Below are 13,989 nucleotides of genomic sequence, written 5' to 3' on the forward strand. Positions count from 1 at the left end.
CAGGCTTGGAGAGGGTAGTGGCTTGGCATAAGTTTCACAGTTAATAAAGGGTCTTGGCAGAATTATAAACTCAGGTATTTCGGGCTCCACAGAGCATAGTGCTATATCAGAGTCGATGGAAGGCATGGGTCTCTTGCTAAGAAGAGACTAATTCTCCTGGCAATCAAGCGGTAATTCAATACCACTGCATCTAGAAATACTGAGCAAGTAATGGCAGCAGGGGGCATCCAGCCACCTCCTACGTGACTAGTTGCAAAAGAAACACCCACAAACACACTTTGGAAAAATGTAATATAGCTAAGGACGAGCTAGTAGGAAAAAAGTAGCTTTTGAACAAAGGATAGACCACGACCTTGGAGGTGCAGTAAAGCAATTTGCCCATTGAAGCTGGCTGGTACGGCAGCATTTAAGGGCACATTGGTTGCACAGAAGTCTTTTCTGTGCCGCCTGAACGGATACAGCTAAAGCAGGGCTACCCCGGGCTCACCTTCAGAGCAGAAGGCAAGTTCTATTATGAGAGATATACGTAGATCGTTATCACATCCCGACGGTAATATCTCTATAGTTAGTGCGGGATGGGAGGTTTCATTAATCCAGGATCAGAAAACACCTTGTTTCCGGAGAGTATATTTCGGGAGGAACGCACATCACTGAAGCCTCCTCGTTGAGATACAAGCACAGCATCGTTCATTATCGATCCCCAGGGTGGAACGTATCCGAGGCTCAAGAGCGGTCCCTCAGCCCCCGAGAGCGCGGCCAGCGCCGGGGACCCCGTGCGCGGGCGGGGGCCGCGGTGACGCAGGACGCGGTCGGGGCGCGGGTCTTCGCGCGGGGAGCGGGGGTGGCGGCGCGGGCCAATCAGGAGGCGCGGTGTTTCGGGCGAGGGGAGGGGAAGGGAAGGGTGGGCGGGGGCCGCCAGGTTTCCTCGCGGCCGCCGCAGCGCCGCCTGCAGTTCCGAGCGAGCGCGCTGAGCCCCCGGGGGTCTCCGGACGCGCCGCCGGGCCCGATTTCCTTCGCGGCTCCCCCCGCCCTCTGGAGTTCGCCTCTTCAGCGACCCGGACGCGGCTCCGGGCCCCCCCGTCTTTGGGCTCCTCGGCCCTGCCCGCCGCGCAAGTCGTCCCGCGGCTCTCCGCCTGGTGTCCGCGGGCCGTGCGGGGGCGGCGCCGGCGGGGGCGCTTCACCCCGGCCCGGCGGCGGTAATGCTGCTGCGGTTGCCGCCCTTGCGGCCGGGCGGACAGCGGGCGGAGGCAGGAGCCGAAGCCGGAGCCGGAGCCGGAGCGCGCTCGCCGCTGGCCGGGACGCCGCCCTCGCCTGTGCTCGGCTCCCGCGGCCGCCGGGGAACGCCGGGGCCCCGCGCGGCATGAGGAGGAGGCTGTGCGCCGGCGAGCGCCCAGCTCCTCGGCCCCCAGGGCCCCTGCGGGCCCCCGCGCCTCGCGCGCGCCGGCTGCGGCCCCGGCGCCCACGCTAGCCCAGCGCAGGCACGAGACGCCGCGGCCCCGAGGAGGAGGAGGAGGCGGCGCAGGCCTGCCTGGCGCGGGCGGCCCGGACCCCGAGCGCGGGGGCTTCGCGACCTGGACCCCGGCGGGCGCAGACAGCCGGAGCCGCGGGGGAGCCGCGCGTGCTGCAGTCGGCCGGCCTCTCCGCAGGGGCGCCGCGGCGCGCAGCCGGCGCCTCTCCCCACCTGCAGCCCCTCCTCCCGCCGCCACCGGGCGCGTCGAACGCCGCTCCTCGCCCTTCCACGGCCTCCTCGGGTCCTTTGGTCCCCGGACCCGGGCCCCGCGTCCGCTCCCTTCCCCTGCCCCGCATCCTCCCAGCCTCTCATTCATTCCGTCCGCTCCTTCCTCTCTTCTTCCCGCTTCCCCAGAGTCTCCCCGCGCGGCCCCGCTGCAGTCTCGGGGTGGTGGTGTTTTTTTAGCACATTCATGGAAGTTTAGGGCCTGGACGGTGCCCCCAAGTCCGGCCTGAGAGTGCAGCCCGAGCTGCTGGCCGGGAAGAGGAAGATGTCTGTGCTTAAGCGGATGATGCGGGTCTCCAATCGCTCGCTCCTCGCCTTCATCTTCTTCTTCTCCCTGTCCTCGTCTTGCCTCTACTTCATCTATGTGGCTCCGGGCATCGGTAAGCACCGAGGCACCCTCCCTTCCCACGGTAGCGGTAAAGGAAGTGTAGCATGTTACTTATGGGATTGGGAAGCTGTATGGTATGTACCGGGGCCCGGCAGAAAGCATTTTATTTCAAATGAGACGTGTCACATAACCCGCTTTGGGGCATGGTTTTGGCACGTGAGTTTTGTTAATGAACGTTTAACTAACTTAAAAGACTGCTTTAAATGGACAGAGCAAAGTGCGGTATGATGGACCTCATTTTGATGGGCCTCATTTTGATGGACCTGAGATACCCCTGGACGGTTTGTTGAGTATTCCTGACACTTTTATCCATTTAATATTAAGTTTTTAAGCTTAGACTTAGTGCTTATTCAAATACCCTCAGCTATGTTAACTGGTTGTAAATACGATGGAGAAACCCACAGTAAGGAATGTGATTGAGCTCAAGAATGTACTAGTGTAGTGTTCCAGGTCACTTTTTTAGAATGGGGTCAGTGAACATTTGTGCCTCACTTCAGGAATTTTTAGGCGATGAGTTGTCTATTAAAAACAATGCTCCATTATTTAGTCTGCTTGGGTGGTTTTTCAAGCGTAGGTAACTTCTGCTACCTGTCAGGATGAATTCCGAAATACAATAATAACTGAAAGAACAATTATGCAAAATAGCTTAAATGGTAACTGTTTAGTTTTTTGTTTTTGTTTGTTTCTGGTCCAGAACACACTTTTGTATAATCTGCTTGAATTAGCCTCTTTATTAAATATCCTAGTTTCTCAGCACCTTTGATTGAAAAGGTACCAGTGTGGCATTCTCATAAGAAACAGACCATCACCAGACCTCATCAGGACTGTTGAATTTCCTAAAAATCACTGTGACATTTCTTGATTAAATTTTCAGGTTCAAGTAAGATGTATAGGCTCAGAATGATACTTGAGAAGGCATAAATTGTTGAAACCTTAATAACCCAAAATAGAAGTTTGAGGTTAAAAGTTTGAAAAAAATGTGAATATTTTAACATAGTATTTTCTTTTATTGCATTTTTTTTTCTTTAGGCTAAATCAGACACCTCCTGAAGCCTGTAGCAGAAATGACAGCGATAGCTCAGTGGATTCCAGAGTTCTTAGCCAAAATACTCAGCAGGCTTTTTCTTAAGATCCTCTGCCATTTTGGAAATCTTATCAATTAACGACTCATTCTACAGCAGTTTTTTTACTTGTAGCTCTTTAAAGATTGGACATCATTGGGGGATGTTAGTTTATCTGATATTTCAAGTTTGAGAGATTTTGGAGAAAAAAGGTTTATTTTTGCACTGAGCTAACAGTTTTGTTACTTTCTTGGTATTTTGAGTAACATTACAATTATGTTACTCAAAAAGCTAACCAAAGGAACTCAGAATTCCATTTTTCACTTCATAATCAGCCAGTTTTTGTCATTGTATTAATGTATTGTGTATATATTCTTAAAGTTCTGTTGGTGTGAAATACTTAGACATTTTCCTTATTTGCATACTTAATGTTTACCATAGAACAGCCACTGATAAGTCATAAAAATTTTGGCAGTTGTCTTCTAGGCAACTAGATTAAAATTATTCTTGTGGGTCTTTGAATTTATTCTTAAAAAGATTGATTGAAACCAGTAAGAAGAATGAAAACCAAAACTTAATGTTAAGGATTTGTTAAACTCAATCTGTTTCTCAAACTAGTATTACTTAGCAGCAAAAAAAAAAAAAAAAGCCCGCTTATCTTTTAATTATTGAGAAGCAGTTTTCCAAAATTCATATTTTTGTTTGAAAGCTCTGATTTTGTCATCGGTAACACATACTATCAGTTTTTCTGACACAATGTCAAGCTCATTTTGCTTACTTTTTGGGAAAATGTAGGTCAGATACAGAAATTAAATAACCATAGTTTTGCAGTTGTACCTTAAAAAAAAAAAAACTAATGTCACGTTAAATTTTTTTAGTTTATTTTTGGCTGTGTTGGATCTTCGTTGCTCTTCGGGCTTTTCTCAAGTTGAGGCGATTGGAAGCTACTCTTCACTGTGGTGCATGAGCTTCTCATTGCGGTGGCTTCTCTTGTTTCGGAACATGGGCTCCAGGGTGTGTGGGTTTTGGTAGTTGCGGTTCCTGGGCTCTAGAACACAGCCTCAATAGTTGTGACCCGTGGGCTTAGTTGCTCCAAGACGTGTGGGATCTTACTGAACGAGGGATCAAACCCATGTCTCCTGCATTGACAAGTGGATTCTTTACCACTGAGCCATCAGGGAGACTCTTCAGTTGTACCTTTAAGTAAAAATGATGTTCCATGAGAAAAATGTGGCTAGTTCAGCTCACAGTGCAATGATCTATTACATGGTTTGATTTTCAAGATAACCACGGTCCTTTGGTATGCTGCTGAAATGCCTTACGTGTGCTTCCCATTTCATCACAGATTTCTTTTGTTTTTAATTAATTTTTATTAGAGTATAGTTGACTTACAATGTTGTGTTAGTTTCTGCTGTACAGCAAAGTGCGTCTGTTCCACATACACATATATCTACTCTTTCTTAGATTCTTCTCCCATACAGGTCATTACAGAGTATTCAGTTGAGTTCCCTATGCTTCACGGTAGATCCTTATTAGTTACCTAGTTGGTATTGGGTTGGCCAAAAAGTTCGTTCGGGAAAGCCTGACGGAACTTCTTGGCCATCCCAACATACACTCGTGTGTATGTGTCAATCCCAATCTCCCAATTTATCCCTCCCCCTTCCCTCTTGATAACCATAAGTTTGATTTCCTACTTCTGCATCACAGATATCTTATTAATGAGACGTACCCTCAACTAAGTAGTTTCTTACGGCTAGTTTACATTAGATGTCCATAGACTCTTTTGGAAATAATTCATATTTTAGCCTGGGTTAACATCTTGGAGCAGAGTTTTCTTTCTTATGACTAAAATACATGTTGTATAAGAGAGTTTTTTAAATTGATCTGAAATGTTTCAAATCTCTTTTGTTAAAAAAAAAAAAATCCATATGAGCTGTATCCACATCAACCTGTTTAGTAGCCATCAGTTGTTTTTTCCTTACTTTTCTGCCCAGAGACTCATTTTTCTTGTGTGCCTCCCCCCAGACAGTCCTGTCATTTTAGTGACTCTTGTTAGTCTCCATCGCCCGTGTTCCTCCCTCCCTCTCTAGTACCATATAGCAGTGCACGCGTGCTCGTTTGCTCAGTCGTGTCCGACCCTTTGCGATTCTGTGGACTGTAGCCCACCAGGCTGTTCTGTCCATAGGATTTCCCAGGCAGGAGTACTGGAGTGGGTTGTCATTTCCTTCTCCAGGAGATCTTCCTGATCCAGGGATCAAACCTGTGTTGCTGCGTTGGCAGCAGATTGTTCACCTGGGAAGCCCCTTCTTCCTTTGTGATTGCAAAATGATGAGCAAAGTTTCCCTCAGAGGTCTTGCCTTGGCTGAATTGAAACTGGAATTCCATTTAGCATGGAAATGTTTCCAATATAACATAGCATTGTCATTTTCCTGCTATCATATCAGAGGAGTAGGTGAAGTGACTTAGATTCATTCACCTAACATGAATAGAGCACCTTGGATGGGATAGACTTTGTCTGAGGAAGACAGATGGCTAAGACAGGCCACCTTCCCTCATGTGGTGGGGTGAGTACCCTGCAAGGGCTGCAGCCAGTCCTCGGAAAGCACACAGTGCAGTGTGCGGGCTGGTGGAGGATTTCCTGAGGAGGTGACAGATGGGATTTATCTGGACTGAGCAGAGGGATTCTAGTCGGAGGGAACAGCAGGAACAAAGGTAGGTTCCAGAAAGTAGGAATATTTCCATCTGATACCACTTAAGGTGTGGGGTGGTGGAATGGCCAGACCAGGAAGACTCGTGGGTCTCCCCTGCCCAGCCTGGTGTTCTGGCTCTTTAGGTCCCTAAACTTCCTGGCTGAGAGTGACTGGCCTCGATTCGCACAGCTTTATGAAAGTGGTCTGTGATTAAGACGTTGATGTGCCTTGACTCAGTAGGGCAGTATCATGGGGAAGATGGTTCAGCTGCCCTGGGAGTCGGGATTTTGCTGTCCATTTGACTCACCAGCCATCCTGACCTTTGCTTGACTTGCTGATAGGCTCTTTCTTTCTTTGAGCAGAGGAAGAATCTGGTTGGATCACTTTGGTGTGAATTCCTGTGGGGCCTTCGAGGAATTACCGGGCTGTGTGCCTCACTTTTTGGCTCTCAAGTGGGTGGATGCCTGGCTGGGACAGGTGGAGTTGTTGATGGATGGGCCGGGCATGGAGGGTGTGTTGTGGGAGGGTATGGCTTAGTAGAGCCTTGCTCAGAGCCTCCCTGACATTTCTGGCTGGTTTCTGTCACTTTGCTCAGAGAGTAGCTTGTTTGTTGCCCTGTAGCTTTCTCATCGGAGAAGGCAGTGGCACCCCACTCCAGTACTCTTGCCTGGAAAATCTCGTGGATGGAGGAACCTGGTGGGCTGCAGTCCATGGGGTTGCTAAGAGTCGGACATGACTGAGCGACTTCACTTTCACTTCTTACTTTCATGCCTTGGAGAAGGAAATGGCAACCCACTCCAGTGTTCTTGCCTGGAGAATCCCAGGGACGGGGGAGTCTGGTGGGCTGCTGTCTATGGGGTCGCACAGAGTCGGACACGACTGAAGCGACTTACCAGCAGCAGCAGCAGCAGCTTTCTCATCACAGCCTTTCACCCTCCTGGGGTTGAGCCTGATTGTGGTTTTAAGCTGTTACACTTTGCTTGGTATTTCAGAGTTCCTCTTAGTTATTTTCCTCACCAAGTTCTCTGGTCACTGTGACTCCTTTTGAGGATTCTTTTGGTTGGGCCACATGTTGGGCATTTCTTTTTTGTGGGCCTCTCTTACCGGACAGGCTTCCCAGGCTAATGTTTTTCTCCTGTGAGTAGCAGGAGACATCAGACATTCTGAACCTGGGAATGCTGGAATCCTTTGTTTTAGAGCAGTTCTTCTAGCCTGGAGTACAGTTTATACAGGACAGAGGGACCAGGTGGGAAGTTATTTCAGTGGCTCAGGCGATAGAAGACTTGAACCTAATCAAGGCAGACTTGAAGAATATGGACAGTGGAATTGAAGGAAAGGGAGATGCTTTAAGACAATGCTTGTATTGTGGCCTAGACACTTGTATTCTAGTGGGGCAAAGGGGCTGTAGAAAGGCAGGTGCCTTGAGGGGGCCATTTTGCTTTTAGAGAAATTGAGTTGGGATGCTTGTAGGATAGCGAGGAAGAACTTGTCAGCAGGTGGGCAGATGGAAAAAAGGGCTTAGAGCCCACGACTGAGGTCTAACAGGAGAGAGATGTCATCAGCGTATAGGTGGATGATAGATACCTATTTTCCCCTACACATCTGAGTTAATAAAACTAACTCATGCAAGTGACTCACTAAGTTAGTTACTCATAAATATGGAACAGTAGGTGTCAGATGGGAGTATGATGGAGGCTCAAGTGTAGTTTGAGGGCTTCTCTGGTGGCTCAGCAGTAAAGAATCTGCCTGCAGTGCAGGAGATGCAGGTCATCTGGAGGAGGAAGTGACAACCACTCTAGTTTCTTTCCTGGAAACTTACATGGACAGAGGACCCTGGTAGGCTGCAGTGCACGGGGTCTCGAAAGAGTCGGACACCACTGAGTGACTAAACAAGTGTAGTTTGAAGGATTTCCCATGAGGCTGTTACCTTTTTCACTCCCCGGCCCCCAAAGGGGGTAGTGTGATCAACACTGTGGAAAAGTTCGGGTGGCCACCCAGGGAGAGCTTGTGGAGGCTGAAGACAAGGTAGCCAGGGATGAAATCCATCAGCCTAGGGTGAGTGAAGAAATAGAAACAGGAAAATGAAGGGAGAGAGGTACCATGAGAGTGAAGAGAGTTAGAGGCCTTTGCAAAAATGGATCCATCGACAAGTAAAAATGATGATCAGCAAGACAAGCATTGCAGTGGGGTAGGGTAAAGTCTTGAAGGAGAATCATGCATTTGGTAAGTAGGAACTCCGTGACGGCCACTAGGGGACCTGTTTTTGTGCTGTTAGAGGGCACCAGTAAGACTGCCTGAGGTTGGATAGTATTAATAAAGTCAGATGAAAGTGGCTGATTTCCAGGAACGTGGGATCAAAGGGATCTTAGAAGATGGGAAGACCTGAGCTTATGTGGATTTTCAGGGAGTGAGGACATGCTTTAAAGATTTGAAGAAGGGAACAAATTATGACGTGATCTTGTTCAGTCGCTCAGTTGTGTCTGACTCCTTGCGACCCTATGGACGGCAGCACACCAGACTTTCCTGTCTATCAGTATCTCCCGGAGTTTGCTCAAGATAATGTCCAGTAAGTTGGTGATACCACCCAGTCCTCTCAACCTCTGTCATTGCCTTCTCCTGCCTTCACTCTTTGCCAGCCTCAGAGTCTTTTTTCAGTGAGTTGGCTCTTTGCATCAGGTGGCTGAAGTATTGGAGCTTCAGCATCGGTCCTTGCAGTGAATATTCAGGGTTGATTTCCTTTAGGATTGACTGATCTGATCTTGCTGTCCAAGGGACTCTTGGGCCTCTTCTGCAGGACCACAGTCTGAAAGCATCGATTTACTCTTCCGTACATGTTTGTCTGGTTCTGCATTGAACAGGATCCACGTGGTCCCTGTTTTCCTAGAGCTGAAGCATGCATGCTAAGTTGCTTCAGTCGTGTCCGACTCTTTGCAACCCCATGGATTGTAGCCTGCCAGGCTCCTCTGTCCATGGGATTCTCCTGGCAAGAGTATTGGAGTGGGTTGCCATGCCTTTCTCCAGGGGATGATGCCAGGGTCCGTCATTTTGTTGCCTGTTTGCTGTTTGGTCGCTGTAAGTCGTGTCTGACTCTTCTGTGACTCCATGGAGGCTCATCTGTCCATGGGATTCTCCAGGAAAGAATACTGGAGTGAGTTTCCATTTCCTTCTCCAGGAGATCTTCCCAACCCAGGGACTGAACCCACGTCTCCTGAATGGGCAGGCGGATTCTTTACCACTAAGCCACCAGGGAATTACCTCCAAATTTAGGGCCTTAAAACAACAAACATATGTTATCTCCTAGTTTCTGTGGCCAGGAATCTGGACATGATTTGGCTAGATGGCTCTGGTTCAAGGTCTCTTACTTGGCTACAGAGTGTAGGTCAGAGCTGTGGTTGGAGGCTCCACTGGGAAAGAATCCACTTCCAAGTTCAGCCATGTGCACTCGGGTAGGATTCTGCCCCCTGAGGGTTATTGCACTGAGGACCTTGGTTCTTTGCAGGTAGTTGGCTAGAGACCTCACTCAGTTCCTTGCCCCGGAGCCTCTCCACTGGGTATTTACAACCCTATCACTTTGGCTATATTGTCTTTCTCAGAAAAGAGTCATTTTGGGCCAGTGCACAGTCATGAGCTGGGGAGCCATCTCAGAAATTGCTTACCTCCATCAGGTTGCCATTCTTTTATTTTTACTTTATTTTCTGGCCACTGTTCTTGAGCCTATATGTTAATTCAGCTGTATTGTTCCAGCAGAAGTGAACCTCAATTCTTTGATCTTGTGAGGAATCAGGTAGTTTTCAAGGGAAAATGAATTCATTGAAATCTGACAGTGCTTCACACCGTTGTCCATGTTACTGTTTTATGAGTAAATTCTCTTTTGTAATTGGCAGATAATTGCTTTACAGTGTTGTGCTGGTTTCTGCCCTACAGCAGTGTGAATCAGCCATAAGTGTACGTACGTTCCCCTCCCTCCTGAGCCTCCGTCCCACCTCCCACCCCATCCCACCCCTCTTGATTGTCACAGAGCACCAGGCTGAGCTCCCTGAGTCACACAGCAGCTCTCCGCTCCTGTCTGTTTACATGTGATAATGTATTTGTTTCAGTGCTTCTCTTTCGATTCATCCCACCCTTTCCTTCCCCTGCTGTATCCATTTCTGAGAGGTTGTTCTAGAACTTGGATTGCCTAGGTCCTGCTTGGGCATTCCTGGTCAATGGAGAGCCCCACAGGCCTTGTGTATTTCCAGTTTTCTCCTTCTGGTCCATTTCCCTCGCCACTTGAGACCAAACTGAGTGTTGTCACCACTAGTTGAACTGCACTTGACCGGTTTCATCACAGCAGCCTGCCCCCAGCTCTTTCTCCTTCTTCTTTCTCCTTTTTCTTCTGAATCATTTTTTTTTTCTTAATTCCCAAAAGACCCAGTGATTGAGTATATAAAAGATATGTTTCTGCCTTTTCTCAGGATAATAACAGAATAATATGTGGGTAATATTGTGGTTAGAGTTGAAGATTGGGTCAGTTGAAGGTTAAAAGTAAGTTTTCTGAGAATACGTACAAGGCCATTAACATGGGAAATCAACTGGGAAAATCAAGAGTTTTACTCCAGTTATTATTAGGTATTTTCTCCTCATGTTTTAGACCCATTGGAGAATTTTGGGCAGCATTCCAGTTTTATTTTTCTGTAGCATGTATATCCTACATTGGGCTGACTTGATTTGTTGTGTTTCATGGGCATACTTGTTTTTGGTTGTAGCAGAACTTGATGGTGTTTGGTTTAAGCCACAGCAAAACCCCTCCTCAGTTAAAGTAGGCAAGAAAGGATGTTTATCCTTGTTTGTTGGTTTGAAAGTATGCTCTGGCTGTGGAAATCTTTGAAATTCATTTTCCATGCTCTGTCCCCTTCTCTCCTGGTTTTAGAGGCATTTTCCTTTCATGAATAAGTAAATTGAAATTATGAAATGTTTTATTTTTGGCTCTGTGGCATGGCAAAATGTTTAAGAAAACATAACTTAGTGCTTTTAAATCTAAATTGTAATTAATTTTTTTTCCTCCAGAGGGATAATGGATATGACTTTTTGCTTACATCTTGGTTTTCATGATTAAATAGTCAAGTTAGTAAAAGTCTTTGGTTCTCAATCCAGTCTTTATGTTGTATACTCCTTGAGGATGAAACATAGATTCTTCATTGTCTGAATGAATTGCACATAAATTAGGAAGCTGTATAAAAGAGGATGTATTTATACAAGTTAAACTGTGAAAGGAGACTTCTATTTTTTGGCCTGTTACAAATGTTAGTGATGTTTAGAGAATTACTACAAGCAGTAGTTTTCAAACATGAGGGTGCTCAAGCCTTATTTCAGGCAACCGAGGTCTTATCATTAGAGAATCTAATTGGGATCCTGATTGATTTTAAAAATATATTTATTTATTTATTTGGCTGCATTAGGTCTTAGTTGTGTGCAGGGTCTTTTTTTTTCTTTTGCATTAAAAATTTTATTTTTAATTGGAGGATAATTACTTTACAATATTGTATTGGTTTCTGCCATGAATCAGCCATAGGTATACACGTGTCTCTCCCTCCCTCCCACCTGAGTTTGATCCCTGGTCCAGGAACTAGATCCCACATGCTTTAACTAAGAGTTCACATGTGGCAAGCAAACGATCCTGCATGCTGGGAATGAAACTACCATGCAGAATCTTCAGTTGTGGCATGTGCCCTCTTAGTTACGGTATGTGGAATTTAGTTCCTGGATCAGGGATTGAACCCTGCCTCCCCCTCCAATATTGGGAGTATGGAGTGTTGGTCACTGGACCACCAGGCAAGTCCCTGATTGATTTTTTTAATTAGTCCTTCACCCTGGGAACTTTATTTCTGGCACACACCCCAAACAGTTGGGAAATCCTTTAGTGTGAAATAGTTTTACATTTGAAATTGGTTATCTCATTTGATCCTTCATCTAGCTAATCTTACCTGTTAAAAACCAGAGTAATTTGTTTATAGCATTGTATGTTACTGGAAAAAGAGTTTTCATGGTGAAGAATTTCTTTCCTCCAGAATAAAAATGGGCAGAATGTACAGAAAACTTAAGGCAACTAGGATCATGTGTTTCTTTATGAACCCACTATGTGATTGAGCTATAGGTTGATCCTGAATTTGTTATTTAATGTTTTTAATTATTAGAGAGATACATTATAATTCAGTTAATAGGATCAATATAAAAAGTACATCATGAGAAATGATGGGCTGGATGAAGCACAAGCTGGAATCAAGATTGCCAGGAGAAATATCAATAACCTCAAATATGCAGATGATACCACCCTCATGGCAGAAAGTAAAGAAGAACTAAAGAGCCTCTTGATGAAAGTGAAAGAGGAGAGTGAAAAACTTGACTTAAAGCTCAACATTCAGGAAACTAAGATCATGACATCTGGTCCCATCACTTCCTGGCAAATAGATGGGGAAACAGTGAGAGACTTTATTTTTTGGGCTCCAAACACATTGCAGATGGTGACTGCAGCCATGAAATTAAAAGACACTTGCTCCTAGGAAGGAAAGTTATGACCAACCTAGACAGCATATTAAAAAGCAGAAACGTTTCTTTGCCAACAAATGTCCATCTAGTCAAAGCTAGGGTTTTTCCAGTGGTCATGTATGGATGTGAGAGTTGGACTATAAAGAGAGCTGAGCACCAAGAATTGATGGTTTTGAACTGTGGTGTCAGAGAAGACTCTTGAGAGTCCTTTGGACTGTAAGGAGATCCAACCAGTCCATCCTAAAGGAAATCAGTCCTGAATATTCATTGGAAGGACTAAAACTGCAACTCCAATACTTTGGCCACCTGATGCGAAGAGCTGATTCATTTGAAAAGACGCTGATGCTGGGAAAGATTGAAGGTGGGAGGAGAAGGGGATGACAGAGGATGAGATGGTTGGATGGTATCACCAACTCAATGGACATGAGTTTGAGTAGACTCTGGGAGTTGGTGATGGACAGGGAGGCCAGGCGTGCTGCAGTCCATGGGGTCGCAAAGAGTCGGACATGACTAAGCGACTGAACTGAACTGATGGCCCTACATGTTAGCCAGTGGAAATAATTTCAAAAGAAAAGACTTATAAAAATCTCTCTATGACATGTTCATAGTTAAGCACCTCTGTGAAGTTTGTTACTGTACCATCACACCTTGATTGAAATGTTATATCTTTTTAAGTATTTGAGGCTTGCTAGTGTTAATAATTCTTTACTGAAATCGTGTTTTATATATTGCCTTCTTGGTAATTAAGTTAATGGCTCAGATATTATGACTTCTAATCATAGTGCAATGTCCAGCTTGACTTGGAGGAAGAGAACTCGGACTTCATTTTCATTTCACTCAAGAGGACCAGCAGTAGAGAATTAAAAGATGCCTTGTTTTTTAATTTGAGAGTATGCTCTGGCTTCAGAAATCATTGAAATTTATTTTCCATGCTGTGTCCCCTTCTCTCCTGCTTGTTTTAGAGTCATTCTCCTTTCATGAATAAGTAAGTTGAGATTATGAACGGTATTTTAATTGTGAAAACCCAGGGAAATTGTGGATAATTATAAAGCATATAGTTCACATAGGTCTCCCTTTTATGTCCTCTTCATTATGATAGCATTCTCAAGTGGGTAGTGGTTCATTTCATTCACCTTAAATCCATTCTGAAGTCATTTATTTTCAGCAGATTTACAGTGTTTCCTGGGTGTGTTTATTTACGGCTTCATCCTTTAGTCTGTAATTTCATTAGGTAAGTTTCCTTACTGATTAGATTAAAAATGTAATTGCCTGCATTTTTCCTTTCCTGGTTCCCTCATTTCCTCCTGATTCTACTTTTCTCCCATGTGGTTTATAACTCTTGAGTCTTTAGGCTCCTGTCGCACTTTAAAGAAGCCATATGTTTAAGTGAGTAACAATGAATTAACAAAGGACAGTGCTGAAAGCTGTCATGTGTTAGATCATGTGTTCAGAGTCTGGTTTTTGAATTTTCAGCTAAGTTTAAACCAGGCTGAGCTTGTCATCTGGTTGTTGTAGAAGTAATTCCGATGTTTTAGGCAGTTTACCCTTTCTTAGGATTTTGGTTTTTACAGAGGGGCCCCATGGCTCCTT

General features: G+C 45.6%; 1 protein-coding gene across 2 annotated transcripts in view; it reads left to right on the plus strand.

The window, feature by feature from the left end:
* The first annotated feature begins 2,000 nt into the window (after positions 1-2,000).
* The window catches only part of B4GALT6 (beta-1,4-galactosyltransferase 6), a 66,699-nt gene continuing 54,710 nt past the window's right edge, over positions 2,001-13,989 (plus strand). For both annotated transcript variants that reach the window (XM_068993850.1, XM_068993851.1), the window contains exon 1: positions 2,001-2,115. In XM_068993850.1, coding sequence (XP_068849951.1) covers positions 2,001-2,115 — 115 coding nt within the window. The remainder of the gene's footprint in view (positions 2,116-13,989) is intronic.

This window comes from Capricornis sumatraensis, chromosome 21 (assembly GCF_032405125.1).
Source record: "Capricornis sumatraensis isolate serow.1 chromosome 21, serow.2, whole genome shotgun sequence".
Taxonomy (NCBI): domain Eukaryota; kingdom Metazoa; phylum Chordata; class Mammalia; order Artiodactyla; family Bovidae; genus Capricornis; species Capricornis sumatraensis.